The sequence below is a fragment of the Strix uralensis genome, chromosome Z (assembly GCF_047716275.1).
Source record: "Strix uralensis isolate ZFMK-TIS-50842 chromosome Z, bStrUra1, whole genome shotgun sequence".
NCBI classification, from domain to species: domain Eukaryota; kingdom Metazoa; phylum Chordata; class Aves; order Strigiformes; family Strigidae; genus Strix; species Strix uralensis.
The window spans coordinates 16,578,052-16,598,513 of record NC_134012.1 but is presented as its reverse complement, the minus strand read 5'-3'; the positions used below and the strand labels follow the sequence as shown (position 1 = coordinate 16,598,513).

At 43.5% G+C, this 20,462-nt stretch overlaps 1 protein-coding gene across 1 annotated transcript; it reads left to right on the top strand.

Moving 5' to 3' along the window:
• Positions 1-1,719: 1,719 nt before the first annotated feature.
• LOC141938220 (RNA polymerase II elongation factor ELL2-like) lies at positions 1,720-16,805 on the top strand. The gene is made up of 10 exons (XM_074856890.1): positions 1,720-1,772; positions 1,956-2,119; positions 4,757-5,016; positions 7,736-7,860; positions 8,003-8,090; positions 9,109-9,667; positions 11,965-12,031; positions 15,431-15,602; positions 16,512-16,556; positions 16,695-16,805. The coding sequence occupies exons 1-10, from the start codon at positions 1,720-1,722 to the stop codon at positions 16,803-16,805; spliced, it is 1,644 nt and encodes a 547-aa protein (XP_074712991.1).
• Positions 16,806-20,462: the final 3,657 nt, after the last annotated feature.

The following is a 20,462-nucleotide window of genomic DNA, read 5'->3' as shown; positions in this document are numbered from 1 at the left end:
TTGTGCCCTCAATTTCAGAACAGAGATTTCTCTAGATAGTGGGTTTTGGGAGCAATAAGCGAATGAGCTGATTTAATAGCTCTTTGCCTAACAGGAGATCTCTCACCATACCCATCCTCCTCTTTGTCCCCTTGCGCTAGGTCTCTTCTACTACAATACAACCTTTCAGTGAACTCATGTAACTGATGGGATTGGCAAAAAGCCGGATGGTTTAGTGGCAGACCTGGGCAAGCCTGGGGCAGTGTGGGCTTTTGGTTTTTTTGTGGTTTTTTTTTTTTTTTTTTTTGTTAAACTGTATCTGAAAGGGGCCAGACAGCTGCCACAGCTGGCAGAAAGCAAGCGGCAGGAGTGCATGCCAGGGCTGAGAGGTCCTGCCTCCGCTCGTGGCTTGCCCCTCCCCAGCATCTCTGATGACACTCTCTCCTTTAGGAAGGAGCACCTTCAGTTAAACAAAACTGTGTTTTTTAAGTAAGATTAAATTCAAGCTGCTTTAGCTCTGAATAATTCCAGATAGCAGTCTAGGTAGTTTTAATGTGGTTTTACTAATCTTCTTCAAAATCTAATTCAGACTAGCTTTCGTGAGGTCCTTTGTAGCCAGCTCTCAGTTTGTGCAAAGTGCCTGCAAAGTTAATGCAAGACTTGTGTGGTGTTACACACAGAGTCATTTAAAAGAAAATAAAACCAGAAAGGACCTCTGCAGGGTGTCTAGTCTAATTTTGTGCTCCAGTCAGGTCTGGCTTCAAGACTGTCTTGGATTTTGAAAACGCCCAGCCTGAGGAGAGGGATTACACATCATCTCAGTCAGTGCTCGACTGTTCCTGTGGTGAAAGGAAACAGGCAACGGATAAAAGCTGTGCTTTAGATGGCAAGAAGGACCTTTATTTCTGTTGCAAATGCAGGGATTTCGGAACAAGGGATCAATACCTAGCCCTAGGCTATGGACAAAACTGTAGCTGGATCATCTTGAAATGTTGGTCAGGGCCTTGGTCCAGCTTTGACTTTCAGAAATGACGTGGTAAATTGAGACATGAGATTCTTGACCCTTCTTGGAGGCTTGATGGGGAGTTTGAGGGTGGCTAAAGTGTTTTCGGGTGAGCTAAAGCCAGTATCCTCTCTCTGTTCAGAGCCATTGCAATGGCGGGTGCCACACAGTGTACTCGTTAAGAGCAGTGACAGTTAGGCCAGTTTAAACAAAGCCGCTGTTAGTCTGTCGAGGTGCCCTCCTGGCCAGACGCAGCGCACTGCGGGTGCGCGTGTGGGCTGAGCATGGAGGGCTGGGCTCCTCCGGAATGGCTGCCTGAAGCCCCAAGCCCACCCTGACGTTATCGGGGAGAGGTCACCGTCCTTCCCCTCACTCAGCGTTTGCTCTGAGTGCCTCTTCTCCAACACGAATCCTCACAGAAGCGGGCGGGTGGACCCCACGCACTCCTCAGCGCTGCCAGAGGCACAGAGCGGGTGATGACGCGGGTGGACATCTTTGGAAGCAAGATGAGGGGAGACCAGGGCGCGGGCCGCGCGCGGGTCTCGAGGGGAGGCTGGCTTGGCCTCCCCGGGCCTCGCAGTGCCCAGGGCCACCACTGGCCACCTCAGGTGGAGGGGAGGAGAGATGTGCCCATCTGAGAGCCGGGCGGCTGGTGGAAGGCCTCTGGGGCGGGGCCTACGTGACGTCACAGGGCCGCTGTAACTGCCCGAGTTGTCCTGGCAACAGTCATTGCAACAATGAGCCACCAACGCTGCGGGCAGCCTGCCTCTCAAGCACAGTACACCGACAGGTAAAACTGATACCATTTGGACATGCAGAGACAATTTGGAATAGGTTTACGCCCTAGCTAGCTGTCAGGACTGGAAAAAAGATTTTTCTTCACCTGTTAAGACAGGTTTAAAAGTTCCTGATACAACCATGCTTCTAAACGTGAACTAGCGCTTGGGCTCAACCTTTTCCAATGTTTTTATAGTTCTGGAGCCTCTCAACTCAGTTGCCTGGGACTCATACAGAACAAAATTACAGTACGTGCCACAAGTGATTCCTATCCGACGACCAAAGCGTGCATGACCCAGCCAGAAGAGGAGTTGCGCAATGGAAGTGCAAAGGTTATTAAACCTGATGGACCATTTTTAGGTATGGCGGTGTTTCACTTTTTACTAGATGCCTGTATGTTTTTAAACTCAGTAATTCATTTTTTCAGGATTCTTGGGAAAGTCGGTGTGTTCAGAGATCTCTGATGTAGGTAGCTTGCCCTCATGTTACAGTCTGCTCGTGCTGCATTCAGACATTAGCCCTTTTTTTCCCCCGAGAAAGCCTGCCAGTCGTTCCTCGTTCCCATATTGCTTGACTGGTTGAAATTTTGACCACTGAGGTGAGGGATTTTACCACCCCATGCCCTGAAATTCTCTGGTTCAGTACCTAACGTTTTGGTTTTGTGACAGCACTTTTGAGGACCTAAATACTGTGCTAAGTCATTAGCCTGAATTTGTAATCTAAAAAAATTCACATTGAGGAAGTCTCATATACAAATTCATAGGCTTTATAGGAAAAACTTTGCTTTCCACACTTGCTAATGCTGATTAAATTTTATTTATCTCTTGGCCATCAGTAAGCAACTGCTACCACAAGACCATGGTTGGTTTTCAAAAAAAAAAAAACCCTTAAATTAAGGCAATGCTGGCATGGGAACGTGGATTTCATCATTTTCCACAAAACAGAAAGCATTTAGGTGGTATTGTTTGTTATTAAACTGTTCTGAGTACCGTTTTCCTGAGGAGCCTGGAGCTGGCTGCAGAGAGGTGCAAGGTGAGCATCCCCTTTCTAGCACTCAGTGGTACGGGCAGCGGCGGTCCTGCCCGCAGCAGCGAGCTGAACCAGGTACATCCATCTTCATTACGTAAAACAGGCTCTCACTTGGCTGCGGCCGCAGTCGTCCGCCAGCACGGACATCCCTGACAGCGATGGTACAACGCTTGCTCTGCCTCAGCAGGGCATTTGAAGCCAGCTTTGTCACAGCTTTTTGGAGATACAACACTACGTGTGTGTGGTCTTGACACTAAGGCAGCTCAGCACGGGTTGATACAGGGACATGGAGTGGGGACTGCTTCCCCTGTATTGTCTAAACTGCTCTTTAACGGCAGCGTGAGAGGAGCCACTTTCATGTATTTCAAAACTTCTCCTTGGGGAAGTTCTATTTTACATGTGAATGATCTGTGTGATTCCTGTTGGTGGTTTAAATAGATCTTAAGCGAATATTTAACATTAAATAAATGGGGTCTGAAGATTGACAGTAGGACAGTTAGGATATTTGGGGGCACTTTTGTTTCAGACTGGCATTGAGGAGGCTCAGGTAGGACAGGTCTTGTTGCTGGTAGGTCACGGGGGTGACTCTGCAGCGTGCTTCGTGCAGTACAAATCAGGAACTGCGGTTGTTAATCATGTTAATGCTTGGTTATGTTCTCCATTATTCTTTTTAAGGGATTCAGAGACATGACTTTAGGAGGTGTTTTGTTTGAATGCTGGTTACACCATCAGCTGTGCCGGGGGTGTGTGTGTGTGTGTGTGTGTGTATCTACACAGAAATGAACTTGTCCCGATGATTGTAATGCATTCAATTTAAAACTGCTAAATTCACACTGTTCAAAAAATGGAACTGTGTGCATTTGCATGATGAGGTTTCTTCTTGAAAACCAGAAGGGCAAAGTCCAGGGAACATGCAGGGTGCCAAGGTTATAAAGGTTTGGCCTCCACTGCAAAAGGGAAACAAATTCCTGCTACTCCTGAGGACAAGCAGTACCTAAGCACAGCTCAGTCTCTGTGTGTCTGATGGAGAGAGCAAGCTCCAGATTTTCTCACCAATACTCATTAAGTCTCCCTCATGTACCAAACGTGAGCTGTTGGTTTCAAAAAAATAGCTGGTTTGTGTCACATCCTCTGTTGGATTGCAAACAGGTTTTACTACAATGATTTTCTGTAACATTCTGATAATTTTTTTTTTTTTTTTTTTTTTTTCTCCCCTGCCTGATAGCAGAGCAAGGAGCTCAGGTCTTTTTCTGGAAAACTGAGATTCAGCTCGGGTAGTGTTGTTTTTAAATTCTGGATGCGTTGCTTGCGCACACTTGCATTGTTCCTCCAGTTGAGAAACGCATCTTTTTAGAGAGTTTGATCCAAAATGCTGTGCAGGCCATGTTTTAAAACTTCTCCGGCCTTGATCCCAAGAACTGTTAAATTTTGGGTGTACTGTTGCTGACAAACCTGGGGTTATTTAACAAGAGGGGAACATTTCAGCTTAAAATGTGGTGTAAGTTATGGTAGCTCAAAAGTGATCAAGACCAAGTGTTGGTAGTTTCTTTAAGCAGTGATGTGATTAATTGTGTAGACTTGTTCTCCCTAGGCATTAACGGGGGATCCTTTAGTTATAGGGAAGACCTTTGCATCACACTTGGGAGCACTCTCCTGAAAAAAATGCCCGATTTTGAGTATTCAGTGCTTGAGCTTATAAACTGGAAAAATAATAAAAGCACCATGTATATAAATAATCAGTAAAGCCTTCCTACCGGTATCACTCCCCAGTTGTTTTAATACTGAATATTTCTTTGTTAATGCCTAGCTCGATGCAGCTTTGCTACCTGTATTCTTATAGATCTTGAAATGCTAACTTAAGTCATTTTTAGAGTTTATCTGGCTCGGTAAAGTCTTTAAAACAACTTTCTTGTCTTCTGCCAATCTCCCACATCATTCTCTCTTTTTTTCTTTTTACCCTTATTTCAGGAAGAAAAGCACAGGTCAGAAAAGCACCACAAAAAATTCCAGATCCTGTGCCTGTGAGGAAGAGATCAACGCCCATGAACCCTGCAAACATAACAGGGAGGACTTGCACACAGAATGTGGTTTGTCGGCGGCCGTACAGGGATAGGGTGATTCATTTGTTGGCACTGAAGAATTACAAGAAACCAGAGTTACTCACTCGCTTGCGGAAAGATGGTGTCCACCAAAAGGACAAGAATTGCCTTGGAATGATCCTTCATCAGGTGAGATCATAGAGTTTGTGCCAGAAATTCTTCCTTCCTGCTATTCTTTTCAAAATAATTTTGAGCTGTGTCACTTCAGTGTTTAAATCAGAAAATAGTAAACAACTTAATGCTTCTTGTTTAAGTTTTTCAATAAACTTCATGCAGATGCCCCAAACTGCAAGTCAGTGTGAGGAAAGGAAAGACAGATGAAAAAATTCTTGGCGAGTGGTTTTGTTTTGCTAGAATGCCAGGCAATATTAACTATTTCTAGCTTTGTTTCTCCTAATGTCTTATTTTTTCCCCTCTCTCTTTTACTTGGACTGCTTAGTTGAGAGAAGTTGACTGTGCGTTCTCTCAATTGTGTGAAATAGTTTGTCATAGTACTTCATGTTTTTTGTGACGAGTTTATGTGAAGAGAAATTTGGTAACTGCAATCGCATAGGTTAGTCCTTCGTTTGAACGTGGCTGGTGGCCTGTAAGTGGCACTTGACTTCCCTTGGGATCTGTCGGAATTGCAACCAAGGGAAGGGTGTTCCAGCGAAATCGTAAATGCTAAAGGTGGTGGTCCGATTTTGAGCATATTATTTCTTTGCTATCATGTGGACTGTGTCTTTACCTTCCTTGAAACTTTTTTTTATTCAGTAGCTTTTCCAGTGCTCCTTTAAGTTCCACCTGTATTTCTTTATCACATCCCTCAAAATTACTGGTAAGTCTATAATGTTGTATAGGTGAAACTTTTAAGCTGCGTGTTCAAGAGCGTCACTTATTAATTTGCTACAAAAGCAGTTCAGAAAAGGCTTCTTAAAGTACCGTAAGATGCAGTGGCTCCTCCCTTACTTTTCAAATACTCCCTGTACCCATAGACTGTGGCTGAATTAGGCACGTATTGATGTGTGAAGTAGGAATATTTCCTACTTGTCTAGGAAAAAAGTGTTTGGGAACCTCTTGAAGTGAGCAAAATTCAACATTTATACAGCTTTGGTTGATCCTACACTGAATTCTAAAACCTCATTCCTTGAATATGTTAAGTGTTATTGTTTTGTTTCCCCAGTGCGATGGTAGTTGGTTTTTTTCCACCCCGAAGACAGACACAATTTAATGACAGCCATGTTCTTACCTACAAATTGAAGGAGTCAATCTATATTTTAAGTTGGTTATAAAATTCTAAAAGCTCAGCTCCCTAGAGCGTGAAAGGTGCAAAAACTTCCTCTTGTCCCATTATGCTTGGCAATGTTTAAGGAGACTTTCCTGGAGTCTGTTTCCTGTATGTGGTGTGAACCTCAAGGCACCAGTACCTCAAGGTACTGGTTTGCATCAGAAATGGTCGTGTTAGCAACGCTACACCCTGAAAAGCCTTGCTCATGTTTTTCTGAGCTCTGTAATGAGTTTTTTTTTTTGTACAAATCTAAAATCAGCAGCCTGAACTTGCTAAGATCTAATATGCACAGATTTGCTTCTCTTAGAATACAGCTTTAGTTGTTTTTAACAAGTGAATTACTGTTTAAGGGTATCTTTGTTACTTTTAATTGTTTTTTTAGATGGGGACAGACAGACATGGACACAGGCATGAATTTGCAGTATTTACCATGTTTTAGAGGAAAAAAAAATAGGCTGAGCTGAAAAGTGGTGGTGGTGTGTTGATGAGTAGTTACTCCACATTTTGTATCAGGCAAAGAGAGATAGTTTTGGGGGTTTTCCCTGAAACTCTGAACAGGTGTCAGGTGATGAAGTCTAAACCAGCACTTTAGGTGTCAATGATCTCAAGGGCTTTTTAGCTCATTTTAACCTTTTGAGTACACTTTGCATTTTTCTTAAGGAAGCTATAAGCCCATTTTATTTTCAAAAGTATAGAGCGAGGCATGCACACAAGCCTCTCGTGACAATACTGAACCCTGCGTCTGCAGAATGAAGAGCACGTCTGGCCTGCACACCTCCCCTTAAACATTTCAGCACTAAAACATTGTTAGACATGAGTACAGTTACTTTTTTCCCAATTGGTAAAACTTTGATACGGCTTAAAACTAATGGGATAGATGAAGAATTCATCTTTGTACCAGAAGTACTTGTCTAGCGCCAGTTAGGTTATCAGGTACAACTGTTCAGTAGAGAGATACAGTTTCTTGTGGCTCAGGCACTTGAGAAAGAAAAGCAGTTGTGTTTCTCAAGACAAATGATGACATAGTGCGTTCATTAATGTGATGATGGAAAACAGGCGTTGTTCCAAGCACAGTCTGTGCTCTGCCATTGCCGTATAGCTGTGTACAACCAAAGAACAGCAGGTGTCCTCCTGAAGTTGAACAAATCTGAATTTGTATGTGGAGATAGTGTTCTTCAGTTCTTAAAACAAAACAAAACAACAAAAAGCCCCAAACAAAAAAAGGCAAACAAAACCCCCCACAAAACAGGCCTCTCGGCATATTTCATGCAGTGAATATTTAAAGTTTTGGCATAGTTTGCCTTGATTCCCAATGCTGTATTACAGACCCCTGGTGCAGAGAGAGGTTTGCAGCAGTTTGGGATTTTCTTACCTTCAAATTTCTACATCCCAAATTGACCACATTTTTAAAAATTGGTGCTCGTTACATGAGAGCTACTCGGATCTTCACATCTGAAAAACCTGGAAAACTGGTGTGTGATTCTGTTTTCAACTTCTATTTTACTTTGCAGTACCAATCTTATTTCTGTGGTGTGCATTTAGGTATCATGAACATTTATTTTCTTAAATGTCTGCCTATAGGTAGCCAGCCTGAATACAAAGGATAATTCTTACAGTCTGAAGGATCATCTGTTTAAAGACATTCAAAAAGATTGGCCTGGATACAATGAAATCGATAAACAGTCATTGGAGTTAATACTTTCTAGGTAAGTTCAGTCTCCAGGGGAAGGAAAATTGCCATTTAAAAACCTTGTTCTGGGAAATGAATGTCTGTCTTCCCTATAATGAAAGAGCTATGACATAGACATTTTTTGCCTTGTAACCTGAAATGTTGGGTCATGCTTACAGAAAATTAAATTCATCTGAGGATGCCCCCAGCACCAGTCATTCGGGATCTCCTGTAACTCCCAGTAAAGATGGCCCATCAAATGCTCAGGTATTTTGTACTTTTTTTTATCATTATTTACAGTGTATTAAGATTTATCACACTTTGCACTGATGTAAAAGTTGTGATGTGAAGCACTAATATTGTCTTAAACACATGAAAAACTGAAGCATTTATCTTTAATTGGACGTTTCTTCTTTTGAAAGGTGGTTGCACTGTCAAGGACTGCAAAAAAACTTAGTCACGTAGCTTTAAGGGCTGCTATATTTAGTGTTCTGTATTTCAGAATGTTTATTAAAATACTTAAGACAAGATGGGAAGCACAGAAAGCCTTTCACCACTGAGATATTTACATTTACACAGAGGAGGGAGGGCACACCTCTGTGTTTCCCTGACTTTCTTTCAGAGCATGAAATGGTGCAGGTCCCAGGGACCTCTTCCCACCTGCCTCCCTACCCACAGAACCCAGATTTATTCCAGCAGGGTGGCACAGAGCCGCGCCTGGGGCTCCCGGCCCAAGCTGCCGCTTGTACATCGACGTGAGCAGCGTGCGCTTGCTAGAGGAGAGGATGTGAACCAGCTGGAGAGCAGCTGGGACAACAGCTGCAGCAAAACTGGGGGGTTTACCCGTTCTTATCGGCTTTGCACATCACACGCTCTGAGAAGCATGCCGCTGCGTGCTTCTCGGGGCCGCTTTAGTAAATCGCGTGGCTGTGTGCCAGCAAAAGCTGACTCTTCACCTGGTGTGTCCGAACGGAAATCGGTGCCTAAACGGTACCAACCTGACCTCCTCGTTTTGGGGAAGCCTTTGCTAGAGCTGCTGAAGAGAGTGTCTTTCTCCCAAAGCCTTTTAGCTGTAGGTTTGAAGAACGACTTGTTAATCATAAAATTAGAAACCAAGGATGAAAGAAACCATGTATTTAGCTGCAGTACTTCCTCGTTTGACAGCTAGTTTTGGAGAAGAAAGATGTGTTTTCAACAATTGCCAGTTCAGAACTGTTCCTTTTCCAGAACGGGAGCAAAACTTAGTTCTGATGGTTTTTACGGGTTTTTTTCTTTATTATCACAGAAAAGGGTCTTGAATTCCTCTTCCGTCGGTCCTCTGAACAAAAAGAAGAGGATCTCTCGCCTGGGCAGTGGAATCCCGTCCCCGCTCAGAGACCGCTTGTCTGCCTTCAGGGAGAAAGCCGCTGCCGCCCCTCCGCCGTCTCCCCGCCCCACGGCCACCTCCATTCCCGCTCCTCACCCGCTGCCTGGGACGCGCCTTCACGCTTCCAACCTGCCAAAAACTGCCAGCTCCACCTCCCCCAGCACCCCTGAGGGGCAGGGGACACAAAACCTGCCCATGGACAGCTTCAGTCCTAATAGCACTAAGGCCTGTGAGGACCAGCAACAAAAATATACCTCTTGGAGTTCTTTGGGGATCCCAGAGCCTGCCGGGGTGCAGGTGAAGCCTCCTAAGTCCACAGGCAAGAAGCTGCACCAACTGCCCGAGAAGCTAAAAGAGCGTAAGGAGAAGGATGAAGGCAAAATGCAGCACACTGTGAGTGTGAGCATGGAGGAGAAAAACCTCAGAAAAGAAGAAACTGCCAAGCTGAGTACATCCTCCTGTTTGGATTCGGGTGAAGGTATTAATACGCTGCTTTTCCTAACTCCTGTATGGGTAACCGTGGTGCAAAGAGACCTGTAAAACGAGGGACTGGAAACCCAAATGGTCTATTTTTTCACTTGGCTTTGCCATTATCCCTGCTTTATGGTCATGAAGAATCCATATTGTTTTTCCGCTGTTGTATTACCTTGTAAATGTTAGTTTAAAGAGAACAACAACAAAAAGCAGAAGCTGTTCTGCTGGAAGCTTATCTAGAATTTGGTTCATTTTTAAGAATTCTCCCTCTGTAGTACAAAAATCGTTAGAAAGAAACCTGAAATGGATTGCTGTAGGGCAGAAACTGGTTAAAAGGAAGAGCTAGGAACTAGAAAAACACAAGGAATGGAGTTTTTTTTCCTTAATTTCCAGTAAACTGACAGTTCACTGAACTTACTCTGCTTCTTCCACGAGCCAGTTTTAAGGTCTGCGAGCTGCAGATAAAACCTGTCACAGGTTTATGGCATGCTAGCTTACTGAAACACATAGATCAGACTTAAATGTATTTCATGGCGTATCACAATGCAAGGTTCATCAGCCTCTGCCTTTTCATGGAGAGCCTAAAACCTGCACAAACTGGCATGAGGTTTGCTGGAGTTTTGGTTTGAACTGTGCTGTGAGCTCCTCTCTATCTGCAGAATTTATTACTTCCAAAGATGTAGAAACGGTGTGCACTGAAAATGGTAGTGAAAAGATAAACAGCAACCCTCGGAGAATACTTGACTTCTTGACGCACACACACACAGAGTAGGGCAGAGTTCAGTTCCTTTGTTAAGTCTGTGTGTTGTCTAATTTCAGAGGTTTGACGTGCAAATGAGAAGTCAGGTTTAGCCCTTTCCTATCACAGCCCAGAGGCGTGTTTGGACTAGGCAGGGTGCCTCTCTGAAGTGCTGTTGTGCTTGTCGACAAGGGTGCTTTGAGATGCTCTTTTCACTTTTACCCTGGACATACTACACAGTGCCCACGTGGCTTGGGATTTCTTTGCAAATATTTGTGCTTTCAGATATTTATGAATTTATATACAGGTGAGGGTCTTCCTGTGGATGCCAGTAACGAAATTCTGAACAGCTAGGGAAGGAAAAATCTGCACTGCATTTCAAGTTGGTGCTTACACTGAGCCATGTCAACAAACACACCTGAATTTTTGGAAATGAAGCGCTCGCAGTGAAACTGTTCACCTAAGTTGCATTGTACATGCCGCGACCGTTAATATTACTGTTTGCATTTCTCTCAAATGTTGTTCCCATTTTTACACCACTTTTTCTACTCCTGCTGTACTGCGTAATAATTTTAATACTAAAAGTAAAAGAATAGAGTAGAACATCACATGATAGTTCTTTTTCCCCCATGACCTAAAGCTCGGAGAGCTTAGAGATTGCAAGAACAGTTGAGCTTTAGCAGAAATACTGTGTTTAAGCAGTGGCAGTGGAAGAAAACAAAGAATATGTAGGACTGTGTGTTTTTTAACTGCAAGACCCCAGATGAAAAGCAGAGAGAGATTACCAAGATCTTGAGTGTTCCTCCGTGTTCTAGCTAACTTTTCCTTATGGCCGCTATTTTTCTTATTTACCAAAAAGTCAGGAGGCTCCTGAAATATTCCTTTAAAAAGAGGGACTAGAGATTAAGTGTACTGTGCTCTCATAATGCCATTTAAAAGAGCAAAAGAGCAATTTACAAGTGCAAATAACTTTCAAACCCAGTTTTGCCACGTTAATGAGGAGCAAGCCTTTGTTGCAGGTCATTGAAGCCTGAATGCCAGGAACCTATATACAATGCTCCTGACTTTCCTGCTGAAATTAAATCTGACCTTGGATACCTGTAATTGGCAGGGAAGGAGGGATAAAAACATGGCATGAAAAGAACTTCAGCTTTCTGCTCTATTTCTTGCTGGAACCTGGACGTTGAGATACATCTATATCTACATAGATACAGATACATCTCAAGCTGTTGTCTTTTGTGCAGCCACATCTGTTGCTGCATAATTTGAATGGCTGTGCAGACGCCACATCGTGTCTTCAAATAAGAAAAGCTGACCTTGGGTTAATACTGCGGTAGCGCAGAACCTGTAGAATAAAGTAGCCGTGCCCTCTTTCTAAAGCCTGGTACTGCCTACTATGGAGAAGGGCATGTGAGCCCTATTATTAACTTACAGAGCTTATTCCAAGTAATTTACTCTGAGAATAAAACTCTAAAGGCTTTTTTCAAGCCCATTAAGCTGGTATTGTTTGGCTATATTAAAAATCTGTTTACCGCAAGTGTCAAAATTCTGCTTTTCTGTAGGAGTTGAAGAAACTTGCACTGCCTCCACAGGTTCTCCTTCAGCAAGCCAACCACCAGACTACTTCACGTGAGTAAAATAACAATTAACTTTCTTGCCACTCATTGAAGCAGATGAAAAATCACCTATAAAAACTCTCGTTTAGCTACAAAATTGAGAATTGACCAAAATGTAGTTTTAGAATAATGACAAGTTCCTTCAAGTCACCCAGCTGCCTCATTCAACTACCTGCAAGTTTTAAACTCTGAGGGTGTCCCTTAATTATTGCGGTGCGAAAAGAAGCCATAAAAAGTAATTTTAATACCCTTTAGAAGAAGACGTAAAACATTTAATTTCATTCTTCTTCAAGAACACCATAAGAAAGGAACACGAACCTGCGCTGTTTTCTTTTTAGAGGCAAGGCAAAACAGGAGGAAAGCTGAATGCTAGAATACATAAATTCGAACACCTTTCCTGCACTTTCACTGCTTAGTGCATTCTAAGGTGGAAAGTGGGGAGGGAAGGTAGCAGACTTTAAAGTCCAGAGTTACAAAGCCTATATGTGAGCTAACAGGAGTTAACCGTCAAAGTTATTTCTAAAGCTTTGATGTAAAATGGTCACTGGCTAACTTGAAGCTGCAGCAAAATATCCAATTTCACCGCAGAATTGCAGACCAAAGAGCTAGAGAAAACAGAAGAACCTCAGTTCAGATTTTAACTTTTACCTGCTTAATTTTGACTACAAAGCAAGATAAAAATACATTAAACTTGCATGTGAAAGGTAACATACCTACAGTGACTGCCATGTTGCAGTCTGTAAAACTACAGAAGGACTTCCCGGTGAGTTTACTTTTGGCTCCTGAACAAGTTGTCAAACATCAGATTGACATTTCCAAAAAGCTGAGATTTACCTGCTCTATAAAAAAGCTTTTCATCCGTGACAAGTGTTAAAGAACTTGCTTCAAAATGAAATACCTCTAACACCAGAATCATGTGGTTGCCTAAATAGTTTTTGACAGTATCAAAACTTTCCTAGGAGGAGGATTTGTCTTTACCGTTGCAAAACAGGGAAATAGCTTCTGCAAATGCCCAGTGTCTGGGCTTCTCCCCCACTGTTTTACTGGTGGCCTTTTTTTAAAAATGTGAAAGTTGAAGGAGGCCGCACTGGAATAATTGTGGAATAACGTGGTCAGCGCCACCTGAATTTCTAATAAAATGGGCTTTTTGGGGGGAGGATGGGCACAGTGGGGAGCAGTCTAAAGCTCTTTCTTCGGTTGGAAGGATGAGTTTGAGAAGGTTTTGAGGGGCCTTCGGTGCTCAGAGTTGGAACGAGCACCCCGACAGGTAAAGCCAGGACGAGCCCGACACTTCCTAGCAGCGCAATTGCCCAGCATCAGCCGCAGCAGCGGCGCTGAGCCCATGGTCGTGTCTGCGGTGCAGGAGAGGAGGGAGAAGTGTGTTAAAACGCTGCGAATTGCCAAGTTCAGCAGCTTCTGTCAGAGGAGTAACATCAGCAAGGGAGGTCAGGCCTCCGCCTAGCGCTTGAACTTCGGAGCATCTTCTGCCTGTGCTGAAGCAGACGGCATGGCAGCGCTGTGCGTCTCACTTACTCTATTAAGTGATGCTCCACGGAAAGACTGAAATAAGTCTGGCCCTGCAGGGAAGCAGTTTAGTGCTTCACGTGTTAGGCTGAGAACTCAAACCGATGTTTAATTCTTGGCCTCTGCTGCGTGCCAATGAAGCGATCCAGCTCCCCGCTGTCTGCTTCCCAGTCAGCTGAGGGCAGGGATGCTGAGGAGGAAGGTTATTTGATGTAATCTAGTATTAAAGTCGGATGCCAATAGCTACTGTTAAAAGTTTAAAAAAAAACCCAACACAAAACGACCACCAACAAAAGAACAACCAACCAACCAACCAAAACCCCAAAACCCCAAAGAAACCTTCATGCAAGGTTTCATGAAGTTGGTTTAGTTCTGACTGGGATTAAAAACCTTAACGAAGACTTCCCTGTGAAAGGAGCAACATCTGGAGCAATCTCACAGATAATCTACTGGCCACAGTGTCCTGGAAAAAAATTAGGGTGTGCTGTTTCAGACTGATCACTACAGAAAGATTGAAACCTGAGAGCACCTACAATCTGATCCAGTTTAAAGGACTTTGGTAGTTTATTTCAATTTCTCTTCCTGTCTAAGTGCTCTATAATTCATGAGTATAATCACAGCTTTAGCATAAAGATACTTTCCATCTTAGTCTAAAGAAAGATGATGAGAGTAAAGGAACTCAAGCTTTTTAGGCAAAGCTTAAGGAAGAGCTAGACAAACCAAACAGATTCACCTTTCTCCCCACTTCTATCCTCATTTCTTCCCTCTGCACACGCCCACATTGCGAGTGCTCTGCTGGGCTCTAGTCCTGTGCTCAACTCCTGCTGTGGGATGTAACTGTGCACGAGCTTCACAGGTCCTTCCCAAAATGCTGGGGGGCACCTGTAGTTTTTCTTTTAAAAACCATCCAGCACTCTAACCAGGTGCCTCTGGCCTGGGACATCACCGAGCAAAGTTGTCATCTGCATTGGTGCAGACTTTCAACTTGTTAAAGTTTTACTGCTCGTTAAAATTAATCTAAAGGTGGTTTGAAGGATTTGTCCCCGTGTGGAGGTGCCTGTGTCACCCAAAGAGAACGGGGCCTTTAGGCTAGGAGGACCAGAAGCACTGGTGTGACAGCGGTGGGAAGTCCTATCTATTACTCGCATTCCCGCTTCATCTTGGATTTGCATAATGACCTTGTTAAACCTGCTCCTGGTGATTTGAGGGAGAGGGGAATGAAGAAAGTTTCAATCGCTTCAGTGGCTTTAAGCATTTAAGGGTTTTTCCCTCCTTAGGAGGTGATGTGATGGTTTTTTTTTTTTTGTTTCAGACCTCTCTGCAGTTTGTTTTTGTTGCTGTATTGCAAGTGCCTTAGTTGAATGGACATCAATGGAACTGGTGTTCCCTAAAATAATAAAACGTTATCATTAACTATGCTTGGCTGTTAGGTTTTTGGCTACATTTGTGCCTATCTGACTGCATCCAACACTGTAAATGTAGTCCCTTCCAAAAATGTAATGGAAATGAATTTTCAAAAGTAGATATAATCTAATTAACTTCTCCCTTCATAGAAAGAGATTATAATCTAGCAGTTTCTCTTCTCTCTCTGAAGCTGATGCATTTATTGATCCTTCTATATTTGAATGATTGCTCATGTTTTCTAAGTATGCTACGCCTTCCTTGTGCACCTTGTAAATGACACTCTAAGAAGTAAAATATTAGCAAACAGCTCTCACAGAAATATGGTAGATTTCTGTAATTACCTAAACACTTTCCCTTGGAGCACGTGTGCTTACTTGTAGAAGCAGTCAGTCATGTAGTTAACTGACTTAAAGCTTGGGTGTCTGTGCTTGATATTCATTATGTCCTTGGTGTGAAATTGCATGTGTGCTTATTTTTGCACCAGAAAATACACAGCCATAGTCTCATACGAGCAACGCCAGCGTTACAAGAATGACTTCTATGCAGAGTATGATGAATACAGGAACTTGTATGCTCAGATGGAGAGGATCAGCCAGCAATTCATGAGTCTTGATGCACAACGGCACATGCTTTCTCCAGGGTCCAAAGAATATAAGGTAAAGAAGGATAAAACTGTGAGGATTGTGTTTCATCTCCCTCTTATCCCTTCCAAAAGCCCACATTTTCAGCACAGGCAGACCTTTCAGTATATATATCTGTTAAATTATATTGGCGTGGTTTTAAAACGAACATCTGAGACTGAGTAACCGGCCGCAGGGCTGGAATTGCCAGACTGGCTCATGCTTCGCTGTCGAGGCGTGGGGGTGCTGCGGTGCTGTTACACAGATCGGGGAGAAGATTGGAAGTGCGTGGAAACCAGCAGCTGTAATCCCAAAGCTTTCCTGACCCTCTGTTTCCCATGGTTTTATACCCTTAACTAAACCTGCAGCCACAGGTTACCCATCTTCCTGATGCTAGCTATGATTCTAGCAGAGAAGGGTGTTCAAAAACTGATACTCTGGCCTTCCACTCAGACTTCTCTGATTTGCACATACAAATTCCTCATGTTCAGTACCAGAATTCTTTAATTCTGTGTGCACGCTGAGGATTCTTGGCTGGCGTTTTTTTAGTTTTTGGTCAGATTGCAAGTGTATTTGTGAGCAGAAGGAGTATTTTAAAATCCCCGGTACTGCTCAACTAGACAAAGGGAAACCTTTTAGAATGGGCATACATCCTCAGACCCTGTGTGGGCTAGCCCGGATTTTTGAAGCTTGAAAAAACCCTGCAAAAAGTTGTTCAGCCCTCAAACTCCACCTATCTGAGCTGTCTGCAAACAGACAGCAGCGTGAGCGACTTGTCAAAGGGAATCGTCAAACACATGCCCCTTTTGTTGCCTATTTACACGTTTAATTGCAGATTTGGGGTGATGTGGGGGGATGGGAGGTTATTTTTGCATTTTCTGGTAGTAGTGAACTGTTCTTCGTGTTGTCTTCATGTTTGTTTGTCTGTTTGTTTTTTCCTTGAAGATGCTTTGTGAGGAAGTCTTAGAAGAGTACCGAAAGTTAAAAGAGGTATGTGTAACACCAGATTTGTGGGAGGTAGTAATCACTGAGCCTGGCTCAAGGGTATTTTTAAGCAAAGGACATGAAATATTGAACTCTGCAGAAACGTTTTCATGCCATGATTTTCTTTTTATCTTACCTTTACAGTCTAGCCCCAGCTACTTTGAAAAGAAGTGTAGATGCCAGTATCTCCACAGCAAGCTGTCTCACATTAAGAAACTAGTAGGGGAATTTGACGAACAGCAACAAGAGTTCTAGCACTAGCCTCCTGCTTTGACCAGGACACGTGAATGGACAGAAGCTTATGTATTTAAAACTTAAGATTAGTTTCTCTAAGATTCTAAAAGGTAGCATTGAACCTTTTTGTTACAGAAGTTTCCGTATTAGCAGAGTTAACTACTTTTATTGTTGTTGATGTTGCTTACATGTGTATTTAAAGCTGCTTCTTCTGGTCCCTTCTTTTCGTCAAGATTTTTGTTTGTGCATTTAATTAGTTTTAGCAGTAGATAACTGGGGAGCCAGTACCTTTACTATGAAGTTGTGCGCATATTAGGAAAACATTGTAGCAACCTGAAAGGCTGATGGATAGGTGTAAGGCTGTTTTCTGACCTTTCTTGTTAATGCAAACTCTTTGCCTTAAATGGTAGAAGGTTTAGAAATTAGCACAAAACAGAAAAACCACATTGTTTTGGAGGGTTAAAGAGGCACGTAGATGTGCAGTATACAGGGCATTTTGTGACAAAAGAAACTCGCCCCTGCAATTTAACCCCCCCGTTGCAGTGGCTGGTTGCCTTAAGGTGTTTGGTTGTGTATATTTAGTGTAGTTAAATCATGAGCTGCACTGCTTCCCGCTTTGCCGAAGCACCTGGGAAGCACTACGTGGCCTATCGGTGTCTGGAAGCGTGTGCTTGTACCGCGTGTGTGCGAGAACGTGTGGGTGTGAGCGTGTGCGACGGGGAAAAAAACCAAGCTGCTACTCTAAGTAGGCCAAACGCTCAGGTTAAAACAACTGACGAGTGTTGCTGTAGGCTTTTTCCTACAGAATTGCTACTTGTGTTCTGGAAGGTGAGAGCATTTCCATTTCGGTCATTTGTCAGCTTTAATAATACTGGGGAAATTGATACTTTACCAAAATGAAACAGATATATAGTTTGGGGGCAAGATTATGGAGTTAGACATGTAGGTTACCTATTTATATACTACTTAAAGTATTTTTTGAAGAGAGATATGCAAAGAAGCTATTGCCTGCATGAAATAGGTATTTAAAGATTTTTGTCCTGGGTGCCAAGAAGACAACAAAGAGGAGATGTATTTAACTATAAAATGATGTGATCACCAAACAGCACAAGCTTTCATTTCATGAAGATTTTTTGTTTATTTTGATGCAAGCCGTTGCTTACTTTATCAGGTGAAAACGCAGGTTATTTGGTCAAAATTGAGCAAAATCTTTGTGTGTCTTACTGTGTTTGTCTTTTCAACGTATTGCCAATTGAAGAGGGAAGCATTATGTTTACAAATCTGATTTTGGACCTTTTGCCAAAGTTTTGGTAGTATTGCTGATAGACAGAAAAAACTGTTGTATTATCACTGTAAACCAGAAAATGTCTGACTGCCAGAAAACACGCGTTCAGGTAAATGGGAGCGATGGAATTTTTGCCTTAAATTTCTGCGTTCAGAGACGATACATGTTTGTGAAGACGGCATAGCGAGGAAGGCGCATCCCTTTCTGCTGCCTGCCAGCGATAGTGGTGCTACCGACGGGAGACCAGGCTGACTCTGGGTCCCTTGGATTAGCACAGCTGTTTTCCCTCCGCATTTCAAGTGGCGAAATGAAGGGCAGATGTCTTGCTCCCTGTTAAGAACTGAGTTCATCTGGGTTTAACAACTGCATTCGGTCCCCAGCCTGCGCACGCAGGGGCTGTTAATTTCACTGCAGTTCTGCTGCCCGCGCGCTGGGGGCCCAGCTTTCAACCTAGAGACAGAGCTGCTGCTCAGATTAAAACGGTGGGAAGATCCTGATGTTGGGACCCAGTTTGGCAGTTGTTGGCTTTTTACCTAAACTGTGTGCCCGGGTCTGACGTTAACCGCCAGGACGGGACAAGCCGCGCTGCTACAACCGTCTCGACGGCTGGCGATCACCCGCAGTGCTGTCACTGTAGAACTGAGACCCGGTGCAGCTGACTGATTTCCCCCCCTGCCCCCTTTTGCCATCGCGCGCGTCTTCTGGTTTAGAGGCCGTGTACGTGTTGCCGCTGGAGGTTAGCGCTACTTCAGAGGTCCCGCGCTGCAGACCACCATCAGACTGGACAAGCTACTGTAAAGGCCTTAATCGAAGGCCTTAATACCTCCTATTAAAGCCAAGTTGTCTTAAACAAAAGAGTCATTGTGTGTCTAACTACCCATGCAGCTCCTTGAGAAATTTTAGGAGACTATATTCACCTCACATCCTTCCCTTTTGCATGAAGCAGGGAGGGAGGAATCATCCTTCTCGAGCAACACTGCTTGCAAACTAAGTGTTCGTGCATTGCATTAGTGGCATTCACTGCTGGCAGACCCTTTTTAACCCTTCTTAAACATTAACAAGTTACACCTCTTCAGCACTTCCTATAAAATAAATATTACCTATAAAATGAAGGTAGTATTGTAAAGACAAAAGAAGAACTACTTCAGGAGGCATATCCCACTGAATTTGGGCAATACCCTCCTGGCAGCTCTTTCTGACCCAAGAGACTTTCTGAACCAACACCTACCACAAAAGGTGTTTTCCTTCTTCAGCTGTTAGCTAGCAGAGATCACTGTTCTTCTAATTCAAGATTGTTTCTCTAGAACAAGTGCACTTTCCACTCAACTTTCTTCCCCGAAAGGAATCACCTTAATGGTAAACTGCAGTGGCAGAGAATTTTATGTGTGTAATACCTCTGGAGGAACCAGCGTTCAAATCAAATCTTTACAGAACCAAAATACCTCGGCTGCCTATAGGAGATGCCAACACTTCAGAGGGACTCTCAAACTCACCACCTTCGCTTTCCCCTTCGAGTGAAACCCCAAGAAATTGAGGAAACCTGCGATCCATACGCCAGCTGCTTCTCCAAACGCCAGCACACACAGACCTTGCTACGCAGACCCTTTGCTTGCGCTCAGCTATCAAGCATCTAAGGTCCTGTCTGCACTTCCAGAGCAGTGAACGTCCCCAAGATACTGTCGCTGTGTCTGACGGCTGCTGGTGGAATCAAAGGAGGCTCCTCTTCTAAGGTCAGAGAAGATCGTGATATGGGCAAAAACAAGTGAAGAGGAAAGGCCAGTGGTGATTTGGACATGGTTGCAACAAATACGCAGCATAGTGCTTACACAGTGGGAAAGCAACAAAGGCCTCAACACCCTCTGCTATCACCTCACTAGTTCCTAGATGCTGAAGGCTGTACCCCACTCCCACATGGCAGAATAGCAGAGTCCTTTAGCTGATGGGCTCAGGTAAGGCAAGTAGAGAACAGCTAGAAATAACACTGCCAAGATATTAGAAGAGAACATAAATCGGTGACCTTATCCATAACTGTGTGACCATGGTGTTTCAGAAGCCAAATGTAATACAGCAGCACCTTGTCCTGGTTCTCTGAGTCAAAGTGAACAGTGTTAACATCTCCCGAAAAGGCAAGAAAATGCCCTGCTTTTGCATTAAGTTTGCTTCAGCTTCTAGAAGATTACGTTCAGCGTCGTATCAATGTAGTCCAGTGGTGTTGAATAACTATTTGTCCCATTTGATTAACTGGGCTATCACAGGCAGAGTTTATGCACTGATCTGGGAAGCTGATAGCAAACAGGCACGTGGACGCTGTTCAGGTTCTCAGTCACAGGCGAGCTTGTGCCCTCAATTTCAGAACAGAGATTTCTCTAGATAGTGGGTTTTGGGAGCAATAA

Excerpts from the sequence above, each read along its gene's own strand:
- LOC141938220 (XM_074856890.1), top strand. The coding sequence starts at position 1,720 with ATGAGCCACCAACGCTGCGGGCAGCCTGCCTCTCAAGCACAGTACACC. Across the intron at positions 7,861-8,002 it reads TTGGAGTTAATACTTTCTAG|AAAATTAAATTCATCTGAGG; the intron begins GTAAGTTCAGTC and ends TCATGCTTACAG. Across the intron at positions 9,668-11,964 it reads CTGTTTGGATTCGGGTGAAG|GAGTTGAAGAAACTTGCACT; the intron begins GTATTAATACGC and ends GCTTTTCTGTAG.